This window comes from Doryrhamphus excisus, chromosome 22, assembly GCF_030265055.1.
Source record: "Doryrhamphus excisus isolate RoL2022-K1 chromosome 22, RoL_Dexc_1.0, whole genome shotgun sequence".
NCBI lineage: Eukaryota > Metazoa > Chordata > Actinopteri > Syngnathiformes > Syngnathidae > Doryrhamphus > Doryrhamphus excisus.
Window position 1 is genome coordinate 7,956,235 of NC_080487.1, and position 19,213 is coordinate 7,975,447.

Below are 19,213 nucleotides of genomic sequence, written 5' to 3' on the forward strand. Positions count from 1 at the left end.
TTGCCAGAAGAGAGAATTTGGTGTCCCGTTTCCATAACAACCATACGATGAGGATTGGATGAGGAAAACGAGCATGAAATAGGATTAGAGATAAGAAAGAAACAAAAAGCTTTGGGCAAGAACTGTAATTTGTAGTCACTTTTGAATCATCTTGCATGTTTCTATTACACATCAACACATAATGAAAGATGTGATGTAGAGAGGAGGCCGTGTGTGTGTTGCCATGACAACCTCCCAACCTTTTTTGGCTATGACATGAAAGAATGAGACAATGACACTGGCAGAGAGGCAAACAGATACCAAGCCATATCATTAGGTACACTTGCACGCTGCAGATGCATGGACAAATCAGCCTTTACAAAGCTAATAAGGCTTCATTTTGATTGTACCTGACAGTGCGTGTGTTTTTATTGTGGCTGTAGCTTGTACCAACCCCTGTGGACCACAACAGACCATTTTCGCGGGAAACCTAAAATCCAAAGAAATACAGCTGAATATGCCGATTCTGGAAGAAGCTTTCTGTGCTAGTTATTGTGTGTAGCTGCTCTATAAGAGTCCACAAGTTAATACAAAGGGCTGAAAAATGAGCATGATAGGTTCCCTTTAAGACGTGTGGCTGCACGGCAACCAAGTGGTTAGCCCAGGCCTCACAGCTAAGAGACCCGAGTTCAATTCCACCCTCGGCCATCTCTGTGTGGAGTTTGCATGTACATGCGTGGATTTTCTCCGGGTACTCCGGTTTCCTCCCATATTCCAAAAACAGATGCAGATCCATCCAACAGCAGCGATGAGACAAACAAATGATGTTGGAATAAAGCAAAACCAAGCAGCGATAACCAGCAAGATTTGGGTCAAAGATAGCAAGTTTATCAAAAAAACCCCAAAAACAGAAAGCCTGTTAGTGTTGGCAGGGGAAGCCTTAAAAGGGAAAGGAAATCATTTTCCCAAGTAATCTCCTAGCCCGGAGCGTGTGCGGGTAAGACTAAAGTGTGTGTGAAGTGGATAAATTTAATCTGCAGCTCAGAGCTTGAAGGCATCCCAGCATGGAGGAGAGATAAAGAAGAGGAGGAAGAATGCTCTGGAAACAAAGCTCTTGGAGGAATTCTAAACAGTACTTTGACGCTACGTGAAGGAGGTAGTTGATCGTCGGACGTCGCTGACCCATACGCTGACCCATACGCTGACCCATACGCTGACCCATACGCTGACCCATACGCTGACCCATACGCTGACCCATTAAATCAGCATCTTGGTTCACATGTTGACAACTTCATGGAAATTCAAGGAAACAACATATATAAATATAAAAATGGACCCAGAATGACTCATCACTCACTAAAAACATTAACAAAATATAGAAAAAAGTGAACAAAATATAGCAAAATATTGTAATATAATATGTATATTATGTATTCATTAAAATTAAAAATACACGATGAAGACGGTCATACTGTAATACTAATACTGCCGTTTGATGGGTTCAAACGCAGAGGTCAAATGTGGGTTTATGCATGTAAATATATTCATGACAATAACGTTTTTATGAAATCTTGATGTCTACCCACCCCGCCAAAAAGCACCCCACGTGGAAATTAATTTGCATAGATAGCAAAAAAGAGAGAGATGTTTCTGCAGAGCTCTACACAATGTCACTTACGCTTCATGCGCATGCGTGCGTAATGTGTGTTTGTGTTCTGTTCTCCATCCCATTTTTTTTACTGCCGCACCCTGAGCTCAACGTCTCGAAACACCGCCCTCCTCATCACCATCCTCCCCCTCCTCACGCAACAGCACCACACGTCCAGCAGGGGCCGCGCTCGGGTGCACGGCCACGGGGGTGGAGGAGCGGAGTGTGGTCTGACGGACGCGGGCGGACACCGAGCTGCAGGGCGGGTAAGATGGCTCTCAGCGGCCGGGGGCTGTTGTGCTTGATCGCGGCAGCCTGCTTCTGGCTGCCGGTGGGCTGCGGGCAGGTAAGATGAGCCTCTCCGTATATTTTATCTACATGTGTGTGTACAGTTGATGTATTGAGGATGAGGAGGATGAAGGGTGAGGATGATGGTGCCTTTTCTTCGCGCGTCTTCGACTGATTGATTTCATTTCATTGATGATGTCACAGATCAATGGAAAGACAGTAACGGCATGGAAACAAGCTTTGCTTTTATGCATCATATTATCATTTCTTCTAGTGTATGTCGTCATCCATACTGCATCATGTTTCATTTTTAAATTGGAATTATCTTGTATTACCCATAGGCGGATGTATCACAACATCTTTATGCATATACTTAAATCACTGTGTAATATATTTATGTTTAATGTCTGTGCAAAATTTATATTTAATAGTGTTTTCTGCACGTTTTAAACATTTACTGTTCCCTATCGATCCAGTATTAACTGGAGAGTCAACCTGCAGCAAAACCCCCTTGAGCCAATGAAATCTACTCTACAATCTAACGCACGTGAGTCATGTGAGGCGTGCTCCTCCTGTGCTCCTCGGAGTGAAGCCTGCATGCTTTCTGCAGCCCGCCACAGCAGGTCACCTGCAAAGAAGATTCAGCCATCCAGGGGTGGTGGGGGGGTGCAGGATTTTAATTAGAGAAGTAGCAGGCTGCAGAGGAGGCCCCCCCCCATCAATTCAACATCGAGTACAACACCCCAACAACACCCCAAAATATGTTAACGCCAATATGCTAAAGTTACAGAGCAGGGAAATGGAAGTTTCCGTTATAACTCAAGCTGCCGAAAACACCCGTGATTAATCTGGTATTCTTAACACGTTATAAAATTAACGTTCATTGTGCCGCATTGTGTTCTGTGTCCTTGTAGTGTATTAGAGCAGTGATTCTTAACCAACTCTGGCCTCAAGCGCCGCAAAAAACTTTGCACCAGTGGGCCACAAGGACCGTGGGACTGTGTAGTCGGCTACAACTGACGACACCAGAAGGCGAGCTGCTATGCTACTATATGTTATCCATTAGACACTCAGGCCGACCAGATGGTGGCGGTAATGTGTCTAAGTTGTTTAACAAGCTCACAGAAGATCAGAAGAAGACATTCAACTACAACTAGCAATGGATACGTTAATTCATTCGTTCATTTTCTACTGCTTATCCTCATGAGGGTTGCGGGGGTGCTGGAGCCTATCCCAGCTGTCTTTGGGTGAGAGGCGGGTTACACCCTGGACTGGTGGCCAGCCAATCACAGGGCATCTATCTATCTATCTATCTATCTATCTATCTATCTATCTATCTATCTATCTATCTATCTATCTATCTATCTATCTATCTATCTATCTATCTATCTATCTATCTATCTATCTATCTATCTATCTATCTATCTATCTATCTATCTATCTATCTATCTATCTATCTATCTATCTATCTATCTATCTATCTATCTATCTATCTATCTATCTATCTATCTATCTATCTATCTATCTATCTATCTATCTATCTATCTATCTATCTATCTATCTATCTATCTATCTATCTATCTATCTATCTATCCATCCATCCATCCATCCATCCATCCATCCATCCATCCATCCATCCATCCATCCATCCATCCATCCATCCATCCATCCATCCATCCATCCATCCATCCATCCATCCATCCATCCATCCATCCATCCATCCATCCATCCATCCATCCATCCATCCGTCTATCCGTCTATCCGTCTATCCGTCTATCTTCTTCGCCTATCGCCTATCTATCTTCTTCTGATTATTACTACTAGTAGTAGTAGTATTAGCCTGCTTATTGGCTTGCTTGCGCAATTATATAATACAATATATAAAAAATATATTAAAAAAACAATCAATAAAAAATATAAAATTATTTAGGGGGGGGCTTAAGAACATTTTAGGGGGACTGAATGCCCCGTGTTATTAGCACCCGTGTTCACGAGTACAGGCCACGTACTCCTCTGTACTCCTGCTCTGATGTTGGTACTGTACAGCAGTACCACTGTCGTGTGTGTGTGTGTGTGTGTGTGTCAGCAGTTTGAAGATGAAAAGTCTTGTATTTCTATGCCCTTGTCAACACCCCCCTGTCTCCTCTATATTGAGTCGCTGGCATGGAAACAGCCAGCGACAGCCAGCGACAGGTACAATATGGCAACTGAAGTGAAATGTCCGTTTAGTGCATTATAACGCTAACATTTGGGGGGGATTTTTTGTTTTTGTAGGTGGTGGCTGAGGACAGTTACTTAAACGAGGTGCAGAACTCAGGTAGGCATCCCATAATGCTCTCTCCTCAACCAGAACCACTACCACGCCGCCATTACACCCAAGCATCCAAGCACCTTCATTTTCAATGATGCAATGTAACCCGTATTGACGCAAAGAAGCGTTTCATTCATCTACCCGCCTCTCCTTTTTCAGTTCTGGCTCCTTCCCTTAGAGAAGGGGTGAGGGGGGAGAGGCAACGATGGGGGTGGGGCCCCCATAAATCAGGTTGCTTCCACCAATGAGCACCTGCAGGCATGAATGTATGCATGCCACAGATGTTAGCATTGCCATGTTATTTATTTGTAAATGTGTGTGGTTTTGTGTAGTCCAAAAACCCCAAATACACACCCTACCCCCTCCCTCCTTCATACAGCAAGTGTGAACCGTGTCAAATAGTCTTTGGAGGGGAAATGGATTATACGAACAGAGAGGCTGTTCCCATGGCGATGATGAGCAGAGTGCTGTTGTCGTGGTAATGATGTGTGTGTGTGTGTGTGTGTGTGTGTGTGTGTGTGTGGAGAGCTTCTTTGGGGGGGGGGGTTGGAAGACAAATGAATTATTATTTCTACATTAATTGTTTATGAATGGTGATTATTTTATTCATCTATTCATTTTTTTTTAAATTTACTAACGTCTTTTAACAGTATGCTTTTTAGCCTGGATATGTTTATTTCTTCACGGCCACAACAAATTATAATGTTGTTCCATGCAATGACATTAATTAGTCAATTTCACTGCTGTGTTATTCTTTCTATCTATCTATCTATCTATCTATCTATCTATCTATCTATCTATCTATCTATCTATCTATCTATCTATCTATCTATCTATCTATCTATCTATCTATCTATCTATCTATCTATCTATCTATCTATCTATCTATCTATCTATCTCTCTCTCTCTCTCTCTCTCTCTCTCTCTCTCTCTCTCTCTCTCTCTCTCTCTCTCTCTCTCTCTCTCTCTCTCTCTCTCTCTCTCTCTCTCTGTCTCTCTCTCTCTATCTATCTATCTAAATCTAAATGCGTAGTTACATATTTGGAAGTCCTCGGGAGTGCTTGGGAGTGTGACCAATCACCGGGGCCGGGGGATGAATAAGTTAAACAGACTATTTGGGTCGGAAGCAGGAAGTCAATTGAAATACAGCAGAAATAGGTGCAGAATCTGGAAGATCTGGAAAGCGTTCTGTTTGATAGGAGTCTTCGTGTGTACTTCATGTGTATGGAATAATAGGCGAATAGGTAATAACTGGACCTAAACAGTGGTGCTGATTCTCACATAAAGAACGTGTTCAATCACGTGTTTGGCCATCATCCACAATCCTTATGTGAAACATGAACACATATTTATATTCCTTTTCTGTGCATTCTACCCTAAGAAATATAAAAAAAATGAAAAGTGAATATGAGCTAAGTAACAACAGACCTCATGGGAAATATCTACAGTATTTTGATGCTAAAGCCCTCACAAAAAAACTGTTATTATTGTAGCAGCTAACATGAAATCTGTCAAACGAAAACGACACCTCACTCACTCACCGCTCGCATCATTCACAGAAGACGGAAGAGTGGATTCCTAGCTCTCAATTTGGCTACCAAGACTCAACAAGATGCTGGTTTGCTCCTTGTGCTGGAAGACACAGCCATCTCAAGGAGAGCAGACATCGTAAATGTTGTCGCTGTATCTATGCTTCTGTTGTTGATGGAACTAGCATAAGTATGTGAAGTTTGGGTAGTGTTTTAAATAATCAAAATAAGGCAAGATACTGCAACTATTACACTTTATCATCAGTGTACATGTTAATGCACGATCACAGCATGGACATCAAACCATGCAAAGTTGTTGGAGGGTTTTTTTAGAGGGCTTCGTAGTCGAAATAGGTGTGAATTGTTAGCTAGCTCATATTAACTTGTTTTCTCGTGTTATAATGCATAGAAAAGGGAAATAAATATGTGTTAAAAAGTGCAGTTCCCCTTTAAGGAGGCCGATAACAAGCCAAAAAAAGTACAGGGAGTCTCAGCTCCAGGCTAAGCCTCATGTTAGTCTTTAAGTTGATGGGTATTTCAGAGCAGTCAGTCACCTTCCTGTTCACTTCAAACAAGTATTAAACGTGACCTAAATATGTCCTGTCTCCTCCAGTCCCTCTGTCCTGCTCCGAGGGATTCACCGAGCTGGGCTACTACAATGGCACCGTGTCCCAGACGGACTCGGGTGTGCCATGCCTCAAATGGACCGAGTTCCCAGACTATGTCATGCAGTACCCGGGCCGGGGGCTTGGAGACCACAACTACTGCAGGAACCCGGATCGCGAGTCCAACCCATGGTGCTTCTTCCGGCAGAACTCGGGCGCCATTGGCTGGGCCTACTGCGACTGTCACCAGGGTACACGCACAAAGGACACCCACTTTGCTTTAAGTCCTATCAGTCCTATCTGTCACAATCACCCATCAAAGTCTGTGGGCAGGACTTACTCAAATCTAGTCCAATGATAATGATAATTCAGTTTCTCAAGAGTGGGTGAGAGATATTTTAAACCTTGTGGAGTATGTGGGAGCAGGATCTGCTGACCCGGAGAACGTAGCAATAAAGACATTTAAAGACAAGTATTTCCACACTTGATGACCATTGTATTGACTGAAAATTTAGCGGTACCCAAGCCCTTTTCCACTAGGGTTCATTTGGACCACACACACAAGGACCAGCGTTTGGCCTTTTACATACCGAATCACGTATATATTTTGATGACAAATAGGCCAAGAAACACCATAACCGCAAGCACAGATAGTGCTGCAAAAAACCTTTAATGACCAAATATACACTACTGATGTGTCAAGATTGTCTGGTTGTCAAGATTGTCACTCGAAAAACATGGATCTATGTTACCACTGAGTTCACTGAGTACCGGGAGCTCCTAACTACTTATCAACTCCTATACCAACAAAAATAGTTTGGGTGGAATACATCAAAACAGACCGTTTTGGAAAGCCAGGGAAATACAGCCGAATAGGTGCAGATTCTGGAAGATCTATAACCACACAAAGGGCCAAAATGACCATTATAGGTCCTATATAATGGTTATTTTTCTGAAATGTTTCTGTTTCTGTGTGATATACTACGTAAAACAAATGCACCTTTCACTCTTTCATCCTTGCCGTTGCACACTGAAGGTTAACAGACGAACATGCGTGAACGTAACATCTTGTTTTCTGACCTTCAGGTGCGACTCGGCTGGTCGGCGGCACGTCATCCACCAGCGGGCGGGTTGAAGTCTACCTGAACGGCCAGTGGGGGGCCGTGTGCGACTCTCACTGGACTGACAGAGACGCCAGCGTCATTTGCAGGCAGCTAGGCCTGAGGTAGGCGGAGCCAGAGCTAGCGTAAATGCCTGATTTGAATGTTCTTATCAGGTTGGATGTATTCTTGACAGCGACATTGGCACGGCGGTGCAGCACATCCAGTTTGGCTCGGGCTCGGGCCTCTTCCACTTTGAGCGTTTGGGTTGCCGGGGCGACGAGAAAAGCCTCAGCGCCTGCAGGAGCAGGACATTTGTCACCGGAGACTGTAACCATGGAAATGAGGCGGCGGCACGCTGTGTGCCTCCTGAAGGTCAGTGAGGAGATTTTCCAGTCATTTGACAGGAACACTCTTATATATAGTCATTGGAATTGCATGAATGTTAATATTCAAATATGACAACAATGATCTGAACCTGAACCACAGCCTTTGTTTACGAAAATGTATGTGAGGTTCATTGAAGTATAATGGGTAAATGGTTTACCTTCTTAAGCTCCTATACCACCATGCTAATTTAGGCTAAACTCATAACATGATGGACTTTCATCTTAAAATCGGCTATGGAAGATCCACTTTATTCCAGATTAAAAAAAAACTTTTTTTTTTTTTTTACTCTTTGAAGTATTTCTTCTTGTGACCACTAGATGACAGTGTTGACACGAGTACTCACGTGCTGACGTTGACATCTGCTAATGTTGACCTCATTATTAATACTGTATTTCATATTGGGTTTATTTCTGGTGCTTGTATGAGCATATCTAGCATAGTCCCTAATCTCTAAATATATCTTGCTTATAGGTAGATAATATTAGGGAATGCTATTTAAAAAAAAAATTCTCCATGACCCCTGAGGAACCTCTTAGGGTCTCCATAAATGGTGACGCCACCTCCGGATTAGTTCAACAGTGAAACAGTGGTATTTTCATAGCAGATTTTATGAGTTTAGTCTAAGTGTGTCAACTACATCTGGAAAAAGTTGCGTCATCGAAAAAGGTCAGAATTCAACACGTGACATTTCTCCCCGTCAGGCAGCGGACCTCCACTGCGACTGGTCGGCGGCGAGGAAGACTTCGAGGGTCGCGTGGAGGTCTTCCACAGTGGGAGGTGGGGCTCTGTGTGCGATGACCAATGGGACGACAGAGATGCAGCAGTGGTGTGCAGGCAGCTAGGCTTCAGGTTGCTATAACACACACACAAGTATTGGAAGAACATATCTATACAACATGCATTAAATATGTCTGCGTGTGTTGCAGTGGTGAGGCTAAGGCCTGGTCCTGGGCCCACTTTGGTCAGGGTTCTGGTCCCATCATGCTGGACGCTGTCTCCTGCACCGGAAACGAGCTGTTCCTGGATCAGTGTCCCCACGGCGACTGGGAGCAGCACAACTGTGACCACATGGAGGATGCCGGCGTCTCCTGCAGCCCATACACAGGCACAGCACACACACACAGCACACTTTTCCTTTTACTTCCTGACAAAAATATTGAGACCTAAAAAAAAAAGTGTGTACACAAGCCTAGTAGATGAGGCTCCTGGTGCTGATTAGATTAAGGGTCTATTTACTTCAGCTTTGTATGTTTGAATCTTTCTAAAATACATTTCCGTGCACCTTGTGCCCGTCTCTGCATCTTGGGGTGACGCAATACTCCACAACCTGACACACAGACTTGAAACTTCTATTTATATCGTCCGCATATCCATAAATCTTTAGCAGTGTTGATGGAGGGAACGTACTGTAGCTCCAGCATCTCATATATGGAATATAATGTAAACAAGACCCCAAATTAATGTATGCCATGTTCAAGGTCCCTAAATAGAATAAAAAAAGCTAAAATCCTCATGTTAATGTTGTTTTCAGATGGTGTGGTACGACTGGTGGGTGGAGACAGTCCCTGGGAAGGCAGAGTGGAGGTGCTCCACAACGGTGACTGGGGGACGGTGTGTGATGACCACTGGAACCAGCAGCACGCCCAGGTTGTGTGTGGACAGTTAGGCTATAGGTACATACAGCATAAACACACGGAGGCGCTTGACAGGACATCCTGAATCAAAAAGACGACTTTACCTCCCCTGGCAGCGGTCACGCAGAGGTGGTGTCGGACGGGACATTTGGTGAAGGTGCGGGTTTGATCCTGCTGGACGACGTTCACTGCGATGGTTCGGAGACGTCCCTGCTGCACTGCCGCCACGGCATCTGGGGACGCACGGACTGCTCACACGGCGAGGACGTGGGGGTGCGCTGCAGAGGGCAGGGCAAGACAGAGACCAACGAACTGCCTGCCATCGCTCCTTCCACAGGTGAGGAGACCAGTCATGGCATACAGTGTATAGTTACATCACAAAAAATCAACTGTTCTTTCTGTCAGGTCCACTGGTGCGTCTCATGGGTGGCAGCAGCAGGAAGGAGGGGCGTGTGGAGGTGTATCTCCATGGCGAATGGGGCATCATTTGTGATTCTGGATGGAACGACCTCAATGCAGCCGTGGTGTGTCGGCAGCTTGGTCACAGGTGACCGCTTCACTGTGCACAAAAAGCGAGCTAACCTTCAGGAATTGGAAGAACTCAAAGACAAACCTTGACATCCTTCTCTCCCAGTGGTGGCGCTGTTGCAGCTGGGGGCTTCGGGCAAGGCAAAGGACCGGTCCACCTGGACCAGGTGAGGTGCACAGGCAAGGAGGAGTTCCTGGGCGAGTGTCCCTCTCTGGGCCAGAGCGTCATGGGGTGCAGACGCAAGCAAGCGGCGGGGGTCAAATGTGACGTCATAGCACCGCAAGTTGAGTTGGTGGTTCAAGTTCGGCCTGAAGAGCTGAGTTGTGGCCTGAGGAAGCTGCATGAGGGAAGAGGAGGAGGAGGAAATATGCTTAGGTAGGACATTAGAATTATTCAAAGTACACATCGTAACCTGATCCAAGAGTGGAACTTACAGCCACATCGGTTTTCATTGAGAAAAACACACAGGTTGTACAACAACCGTCCTCTAGGGGGCAGTGCTGATGGTGTTTTCTTACACTACTGTTGACCTGTCATAGGACGGCCTGGCCCTGGCAGGTGTCGGTGTGGCTTCAGTCCCAAAGTGAACATGGCGGCAGTCCTCTCTGCAGCGCCACTCTGATTAGCGCGTGCTGGGCGCTGACATCCGCCACCTGTTTCAGCAGGTAAAGCACACATTTAAGCTTCAATATCGGAGTAGTGCTGTTGAATAGTCTTATTGTAGTAAGGGGGGTTTAATTGGGTGCAGCAATGGTCAGCAATCACTCCAGGGTGTCGGGTCAGGACAGCAATTCTGTTCAGGTGAGTGCAGTAGCAATGAGGGACGTCCACATCCAGCTTGATGGCTGCTTTATTTATTTGTAATACGTCGCATCACAGGTAGGGGGGTGAGCATGGGACTTGTAAGTGTAGTGTGGGTGTGTGGCGTGTATGGGTTGTAAGGTGAGTGTGTGTGTGGTTTCTGTGTGGGAACAAGCACACAAACAATAATAGTTAGCAATGCGTTCACGTCTGAACCGCAACACAGTAGCGATGCTAACGAGGCTAACTAACAGGCAGTTAGCAACCAGCCAGACGGCTGGACATAATGGCACAAAAACACTACAATAGCGAACTAGATCGGCGGCGTCTAACATTAAATGAGTGATAATAAACTTTACTCACGTTTATAGACGCACACAGCTATACATATCATCCACCACGACGTCCGTGTGGGCACATTAACACCCAGGGCTAAGCAGTTCGAGTGATATCAACTCACAAAGCTAGCGGCTACCGCGGTGCGTTCAAGTACTCGACCAGCGTAGTAATTCCGAGTCACGCCCACACACATGTCAGCCTAATTAAACCAGAACAGAACAGGGTATAACAAGGAGTCTTTTGTACAGCCGCCCCCAAATTTGTTAACAAATTTGACCATTAGGTGTCATCAATATCCCGAGGTAAGGCTGGTAGCTTGACAAGACGAACAACTGGCCGCGTGTACGTCCGGTCTTTTACTCGAATTACAGCTGTTCTCACTCGGCCGTCTGCTCCAGGAATGACAGTCTTCACTGTCCCTATTTGCCAGAGGGCTCTTGGGGCTTGCTGATCCACAATGAGGACGACTGTGCCGACTGTGATGTCATCACTCTCCGTCTTCCACTTCTGTCGGGCTTGCAAGGTGGGAAGGAAGTGCTGAATGTAATGTTTCCAGAAGTGATCGGCTAGAATCTGAGAATGACGCCACCTTTTCCGACTCAGTAGTTCTGTTGCAGGGTAGATCACTTGAGGGAGTGATGAGTCCGGCCGCCCCATCAACAGGCAGTTGGGTGTGACTGGGTCAGGGTCAGCAAGGTCAGAGGATACATAACCCAAGGGCCTTGAATTGAGGATTCCTTCTATTTCAATTAGGACGGTCATCAAAACTTCCTCTGGCACTGTCTGAGCTCCCAAGGTGGTACGTAGGGCGTTCTTGACAGATCTCACTTCTCGTTCCCAGGAGCCGCCAAAGTGTGGAGCATTAGGTGGGTTGAATTTGAAACGGATCTGTTCGGCTGCAAGTCGGTCCTTGATTGCAGGTTCTAGGGCACTGAAGGCCTCATGCAATTCTTTATTTCCTCCTTTGAAATTGGTGCCCTGGTCTGAGAGTAGTTCATAGGGCTTGCCTCTGCGAGCAACGAAGCGCCTCTTCTCTGTGCGTCGTCCCACTTTAATAATCATCGGTCCGAAACAGTCAACACCAGTGGAATAGAAGGCAGGTCGACATAGTCTCAAACTGGAGGGGGGTATATCGGCCATCCTTGGTACCTGTGGGCGGCTTCTCCACTTCCTACAGTCCACGCAGTAATGCTGGTGCTTCTTGACCGCTTCTCTGCCTCTCAGTATCCAGTATTTCCTGCGAAGTTCAGCAAAAACACGCTCTGATCCAGGGTGGTGCAGCTGGTTGTCATAATGCTGAATTAGAAGCTTGACCACTGGGTGGGAAGATGGCAGGAGAATGGGATGCAGTTCTTCTTGGCTCAGACTATCACATCATCTAAGCCTTCCCCCGACACGTATCAGACCTGATGACTGGTCATATTCGGGAGCTAGGGTTAACAGTCTACTGTTAGATGAGAGGGGTTTACCCATTTTGAGCAGGGATACTTCTTCTGGGAAACTCTTTATTTGGGTGTACCTGAGGAGGGCCAGCTCTGCTTCATGGTAATCAGCAGCAGTGGGACGTGTGTTGTCAGCCGCCCCGTGCAGCTTCTGCGTGGTTGCCTCCAGAAGCTAAACTGAATGATGTCAGGTATTTCCGAATTGGTTGAGCTGACCGTCAAGCCACAAAACATGGCATTCCTCAGTTCCTCTGCTTCTTCCAGGACTGGACTGGGTGGTGATTCAGGCCACTGGTCAGACGGTTGTAGAAGAAAGAGGGGTCCATGACTCCATCGGCTCACTCCGCTGAGCTGTGTTAGTGTTTTTCCCCTTGTAATGTCGTCTGCTGGGTTTGTGGCTGAGTCAACGTAGCGCCAGGCATTGATGTCAGTCAGATCCTGTATCTCTGCAACTCTCGTGCCCACAAATACCTTATATCTGCAGGAGTCTGACTGGAGCCAGTGGAGGACTGTGGTGGAATCGGTCCAGTATACTACTGCTTGGATCTTGATTGTGAGCTCTTTGATCAACACAGAAGCCAACTGTGCACCGGTTAAGGCTCCACACAGCTCAAGTCGGGGTATGGAGAGTTGTTTCTTTGGCGCGACTCTGGATCTAGCTGCGAGGAATGCCACTTGAACTTGTCCTTCACTGCAGTCGGTCAGCAGGTACGCCACTGATCCATATGCACGTTCGGATGCATCGCAGAAGACATGGATGGTCCGGTTGCTGATACTGCAATCAGTGAAGCGGTCAGTGTAGCATCTAGGTAATATGACTTGTGCCAACTGAGGAAGTTCATATTCCCATGCCCTCCAAGCCTGCAGCAGATCTTCGGGGAGATTGGGATCGTCCCATCCTCTTTTCCGGTCCCAAAGGCGCTGCACAATAATCTTGGCTCTTGTGATGTAGGGAACGATATATCCCAGAGGATCATATTGTTGAGCAAGAAGACGATAAATGTTGCGCAGTCGGTTCGGGACACTCACTCTGGTGTTGTTTGTAGCCAAGTGTGTCTGTCCTACACTGCCATAAGAGTCCAAGTGTGCGTTCCTGAGGGTCAGCTGTCTGTTGCGCGAACCATAGGGTGCTACTTGCTGACTGGGATTCCTTGGGCAGGTGTCTAATGACAGCAGGTACGTTGCTGGCCCATTCTCGGAGTTCAAATCCGCCCTCCATCAGTAATGTGTGTAGTCGGCTTACCAGCTGCTTGGCTTGATCTTCTGACTGAAGGCTCTGCAGGCAGTTGTCAACGTAGAAGCAGCGTTCTGCTGACAGGCGGGCATTCTCCTTTGGTTCAGTGTGCCTGTGAACGTGAGTCTGAAGGGCAAAGGTAGCACAGCATGGACTACACGTCGTCCCGAACGGGAGTACTTGCCATTCATAGGTGGTAGGTTCTTGATCCACTTTAACGTCCCGCCACAAGAAACGAAGGAATGGTTTGTCCTCTTCAAGCAGGCGGACTTGGTGAAACATTCCCTTGACATCACTGCTGATGGCCACTGGGTGTTCCCGGAACCTGAGCAGGACCCCCAGGAGGCTAGCTCCAAGTGTGGGTCCGGGGAGCAGGTGGTCGTTTAGGCTCTGTCCATTGAATGTGAAGGAGCAGTTGAAGACTATTCGGTATTTCCCATTGTGTTGCACCATGTGGTGGGAGATGAACCACGAATAGTTGCTCTCTTTGGTCTTACAAGGAGAGATGGCCTTGACGTAGCCGGCATCGATGAGCTTGTGGATTTCTTTAGAGTAGATGGCGGCTCTCTTGGGATCTCTCACAAGTCGTCTTTCTGCCCCACGTAGCTGGGACAGCACTGCTTCCTTTGTTGCCTGAAGCAGAGGTAGGCTTTGTTTCCATAGTAACGGAGTAGCATACCTGTTTACGCCATCTACCATTACTCTGGTGGTCTTCAATTCAAGGGTGCGGACTGCTTCTGCATCTTGTTTTGATCTAGTAATCAGACGCTCATTTCTGTGTGGTAAGGTGTCTAGTTGCCATAGTTTCTCCACGTGCCTGAAGAGTTCTTCTTCTGACACGGAACTCACTAAACAAGTGCTTGATTCAGGTACTTTGGGTTTACTGGGTGCTGAGGCATGTTGACTTGAATTGACCTCATGTAGAACCTCCAGGTGCTTCCTCTCGCATCGTTTGCACTTAGCTTTCAGGTTGCACTTTGCTGCAAGGTGTTCCCGGCCGCACCTCCAGCATTGATTATTTGCTTTAATCCAATGCATCCTTTGCTCTACGGACAGCAGTTTAAAGTTGCTGCACTGGTTCAGATAGTGCTGCACAGTGTCACAGAAGGGGCAGTATTTCTTTGGCTTATCAGGCGTTGCATCCCTCACTGGAACAGCTGGCGCTCTATCTGAGTTCTCCTGCAGGTCGGTAGATTCGCTGCCATGAAGAATAGCAGTAGTTCTCTGTGACTTGTAGTCGGGAGGTCGAGTCTTGTATGAGACTTGTCTCTCTCTGGCTGAGGTACTGCTGTGTTGATCTCCACTGACTTGAACTCGTACCTCATATTCAAGCCAGTCTGCCAGATTGATTAGAGTTGGAATAGGATTATGAATGGGGTTCACATATCTGTGGAAATTAGCTCTTAGGTCGTGGGGCAACTTAGCTAAGAGGCGAGACACATGTGAACCACATCTCAACTCCATCCAACCTTGGCTTCCAAGTTGATGCAGCATTCCGACAAGTGCACGAACCTGGAGCGCGAATGACTTAAAGGCCTTAATATCTCCAGTCCTGACATTGGGCCCATCCATCAACATGGAAATCCGCTTTAGCGCCAGCTGCTGTGGTTGACCATACATCTCAGTGAGCGCCCTCATAGTGTCCGCAAACGGACGTGGACTGTTGCTGTAGGAGTCAGCAATGAGTAACGCTTCCTCACACTTGAGATGATCCATGAGGATTTGGAACTTGAAGCGCTCTGGAGCATCATATGGGAGTAAATTGTCCAGGGCCAATTTCAGTCTTGCAAATTCACGAGGATCCTCTGACTTAAAGTCTGGGATGGTTGGTTTCGGTCCACGGTAGGAGTCCAAAGCTGGCATTCGGCCATATGGAGTGGTGGAAGGATATGGCGGGTCAGGTGGGTATCTCTCCTCCCTTTGCCGATTGTCATGTCCATAAACAGCGCTGTTATAATCATCGAGGTGGCCTCTATATTCCAGAGGGTATCCACTTTCGTGCCCGTAGTAGCGGCTTTCGTGACGGGCTCTTGGACTACTTTGTAGACGGGATGTTGCAGGATGACGGCCTTCATCGCTGTAGTAAGGATAACTTGGATGGCGTGGAGGATAATAAGGACGATGATAGTGGTTGTCGCCCTCTTCATAGCTTGAGTGATGCTTGACATAAGACTGCCTAGGTGCAACTTTAGGCCAAGGTTGTTGGCCATAGTTAGACTGATGGTGAGCTTTACTGGGTGGTGAGCTGTCTTGGTCGTCGTGGTGACGCGGCTCTTGGCACTCCTTTGTGTAGCTCATCTCAAATTTGTCTTGCGAGCAAGGAGTTGAAATGCCAGACGTGACTGGTGACTCGGTGTGCTTGTTGGCTAATCCTGCTTCCTCCAAACACTGTCTGAGGTCCTCAACAATGTCACTTTGGTTGCCTTGTGGAGGTGAAAGAGCATCGTTGTTCACCGGTGGATTAACGAGTGGCTGACGTGGGCCTTGATGGCCACTAGATGGCGTCGGCTTGCTGGCGAGTGCCAGTGTGGTGAATATTTCCTCCATTTGGCATCTGGACTGTGTCTGAGTCCTTGAGGAGGTTGCTGGGAGACTGTGGATCATGTCTGAAAGACGTTGGACATCTCTCCGCAGCTGGTCATTTTCTTCTCTCATGCTCTGGATCGATCTAATAATTTCTGGAGAAGACATTTGTGTGGCCCGCTCATCATCTCCAGGAACGTGGCACCTCATAGGGTAACTGACCTCGTAGTCCTGAAGATGTGATGGCGGTTGTCTTACTCTTTGTGGGCGGTCCACACCTCTAGGCTCTCTCTCCTGTGGCCTGAACATAATGACTGAAGTGGTTGCTTCTATCCGGCTCGAAGGACCAAAATTGTAGTAAGGGGGGTTTAATTGGGTGCAGCAATGGTCAGCAATCACTCCAGGGTGTCGGGTCAGGACAGCAATTCTGTTCAGGTGAGTGCAGTAGCAATGAGGGACGTCCACATCCAGCTTGATGGCTGCTTTATTTATTTGTAATACGTCGCATCACAGGTAGGGGGGTGCGCATGGGACTTGTAAGTGTAGTGTGGGTGTGTGGCGTGTATGGGTTGTAAGGTGAGTGTGTGTGTGGTTTCTGTGTGGGAACAAGCACACAAACAATACTAGTTAGCAATGCGTTCACGTCTGAACCGCAACACAGTAGCGATGCTAACGAGGCTAACGAACAGGCAGTTAGCAACCAGCCAGACGGCTGGACATAATGGCACAAAAACACTACAATAGCGAACTAGATCGGCGGCGTCTAACATTAAATGAGTGATAATAAACTTTACTCACGTTTATAGACGCACACAGCTATACATATCATCCACCACGACGTCCGTGTGGGCACATTAACACCCAGGGCTAAGCAGTTCGAGTGATATCAACTCACAAAGCTAGCGGCTACCGCGGTGCGTTCAAGTACTCGACCAGCGTAGTAATTCCGAGTCACGCCCACACACATGTCAGCCTAATTAAACCAGAACAGAACAGGGTATAACAAGGAGTCTTTTGTACACTTATTATTGTCGTATTAATCTCTCCTGCCCACTAGGTTCAGCAGAGATCCATCCAAGTATTTGGTGCGTGTGGGGGCATCGTCGCAAACCGTCACCCCGGAGCAGGTGGTGGTCCACAGGAAGTTCAAAGGTCAAAGCGGCAGCCATGACCTGGCTTTGCTGAAACTGCCCAGTGCTAAGGGCCACTGTTTGACCTTTGACCCCAACGTCAACGCTGCCTGCCTCCCCGCAGCCGACACGGCACCTGCCAGTACGTTGTCGTCCTGCGTCGTCATGGTTACCACCGGCTGGAGCGGTGCAGGTGTGTATTCTGTTCAGCCCTACTGTGGTTTGTACAGATAGGGTAAGATATAGTATTTGGGGGGGGGCATGTTCCACCGCGGGTAGTGATGTTTATGTTGCATCCTAGACTCCGTGCTGGCCTCTTGGGTCCCCCTCATGTCGTCATGGCAATGCAAGAAGCGCCACGGTGACAGCTTCTCCAGTCACGCCACGCTGTGCGCCGGCAGCCCCACGGACACCAGCCTGCTCCACGGCGACGGTTGTCAGGGCAACTCGGGAGGCGGGCTGCTGTGTCAGGGAGAGGCAGGCCAATGGGTGCTGGCGGGTGTCGTTGCTGGCGCGTACGGCTGCGCTGACCCCTCCTCGCCGTCGCTCTACACCAGAGTTGGACGCTTCCGGGGCTGGATTGATGAGGTCACCGACACCCAAAATGGCCGACGAGGAGAGGAGTTGAAGGTGGAAACGAATGACATCGGCGACGTTAGACGACAACACGCACACGGAAAACACAACAAAAACGCACACCACGTGGTGGACGATGATGCACAGATGGATTGATTATCATTGGCTCACTTCCTGTGCCATGTGACCAAATTCAAATCTGAACTCCTGTGTGCTGACTGGCCCGGTGGCTGGGTGGGCGGAGCTTGCTGTGTTGCCAGTACAACTCCCGCCCCAGCATGTGTTTTCTCTGTAAAAACAAACCCTGTACAAACATGCAATGATGTTTCATTCAAACAAACAAAAACAAGAAAAAGAAGGGCTTTTCTTTGCATTTTGTTGATGACTATGAGCCATGACCAAGCTACTTAATAAGGGCCGTACCAGTGTTTCCAATAGCCAATCGTTCACCTTTTTCATCACCAAACCACTTTAGACTGTTTCAAACACCAGCATGTTGGGGTTTTGTTCAGGATACAACAACTATATGCGTTTTCGACAAAGATAATGGCGCTCATTAAGGTATTAGCATAACAGTATGTATCCAATATACAATAGTTATACTATAGTAGTGTAGGTGTAGCTAATCTTGTGGCCAGTGCAGCAGTCGTTACGTTTTAAATTGTTGTATTTGCTAGAGTTAGTATTCCGAATTAAGGTCCAAATACTTCAAGAAGTCTTTCATTGGGGTGGCCAAGGGTACCCGCGTAGGGGTGTCGATGAGTTGGCCGGAGACTTTCCATGCGGGGGTGGCCGCTAGCAAAATGTTGTAGAACAACAATCCATGTAAGCCACAGTAGTGTACTAAAAACACTGGTACGGCGATTTAATTGTACAGAATCTGACATTGAAAGCCATTAAAAGCGACTTCTAAGGATTGATGGGATCCTGTTTTGTTGCTTTCCACCACAAGGTGGCGAGGTGCGCTGTTGTCGTGTTAATTTTTTACAAGCCGGCAAGGCGGTGAAGTTATTTGGGACTTTATTGTGCTTTGTTGTGATGTTTGTATGTGTGTGTGTGTCACTGACTGTAACTGCAACATGGACCCCCTGTGTACATGAAGCCATTAAAAGATCCAGTCAAGGTTCCTGCAGCAGATCCGAGCATCTTGTCTTC

General features: G+C 47.2%; 2 protein-coding genes and 1 long non-coding RNA gene across 5 annotated transcripts; 1 reads left to right on the forward strand and 2 right to left on the reverse strand.

The window, feature by feature from the left end:
* Positions 1-1,746: 1,746 nt before the first annotated feature.
* On the forward strand, positions 1,747-19,206 carry si:ch73-127m5.1 (neurotrypsin). Of its 3 annotated transcripts, XM_058061993.1 has the most exons (14): positions 3,525-4,108; positions 4,190-4,232; positions 6,369-6,611; positions 7,447-7,585; positions 7,657-7,835; positions 8,552-8,699; positions 8,777-8,955; positions 9,382-9,523; positions 9,601-9,821; positions 9,890-10,031; positions 10,119-10,388; positions 10,553-10,678; positions 17,410-17,675; positions 17,784-19,206. In XM_058061993.1, exons 1-14 carry the CDS (start codon positions 4,079-4,081, stop codon positions 18,212-18,214), a joined length of 2,559 nt encoding a protein of 852 aa, XP_057917976.1. In that variant the 5' UTR covers positions 3,525-4,078; the 3' UTR covers positions 18,215-19,206. The 3 variants fall into 3 exon arrangements, 2 of the variants coding, with proteins under 2 accessions (XP_057917977.1, XP_057917976.1); XR_009120777.1 differs by lacking the exons at positions 3,525-4,108; positions 17,784-19,206 and adding an exon at positions 1,747-1,973 and having other exon boundaries at positions 10,553-16,787; positions 17,410-17,557; XM_058061994.1 differs by lacking the exons at positions 3,525-4,108; positions 17,410-17,675; positions 17,784-19,206 and adding an exon at positions 1,747-1,973 and having other exon boundaries at positions 10,553-17,390.
* On the reverse strand, positions 8,326-11,170 carry LOC131109723 (uncharacterized). Its single transcript, XR_009120778.1, has 3 exons — positions 10,448-11,170; positions 9,589-10,350; positions 8,326-9,517 (listed from the first exon to the last, which is right to left on the reverse strand). It is a non-coding gene; the product is annotated as an uncharacterized LOC131109723 (long non-coding RNA).
* LOC131109721 (uncharacterized) lies at positions 11,491-17,425 on the reverse strand. Its single transcript, XM_058061991.1, has 2 exons — positions 17,151-17,425; positions 11,491-16,947 (listed from the first exon to the last, which is right to left on the reverse strand). Exon 2 carries the CDS (start codon positions 16,659-16,661, stop codon positions 13,569-13,571), a length of 3,093 nt encoding a protein of 1,030 aa, XP_057917974.1. The 5' UTR covers positions 16,662-16,947; positions 17,151-17,425; the 3' UTR covers positions 11,491-13,568.
* Positions 19,207-19,213: the final 7 nt, after the last annotated feature.

Bases quoted from the DNA above. Each gene is read 5' to 3' on its own strand.
- LOC131109721 (XM_058061991.1), bottom strand. From the start codon at position 16,661: ATGTTCAGGCCACAGGAGAGAGAGCCTAGAGGTGTGGACCGCCCACAA.
- si:ch73-127m5.1 (XM_058061993.1), top strand. From the start codon at position 4,079: ATGGAAACAGCCAGCGACAGCCAGCGACAG. The intron at 9,524-9,600 runs GTACATACAGCA...CTCCCCTGGCAG, and splicing joins TGTGGACAGTTAGGCTATAG to CGGTCACGCAGAGGTGGTGT. The intron at 10,389-10,552 runs GTAGGACATTAG...GACCTGTCATAG, and splicing joins GGAGGAGGAAATATGCTTAG to GACGGCCTGGCCCTGGCAGG.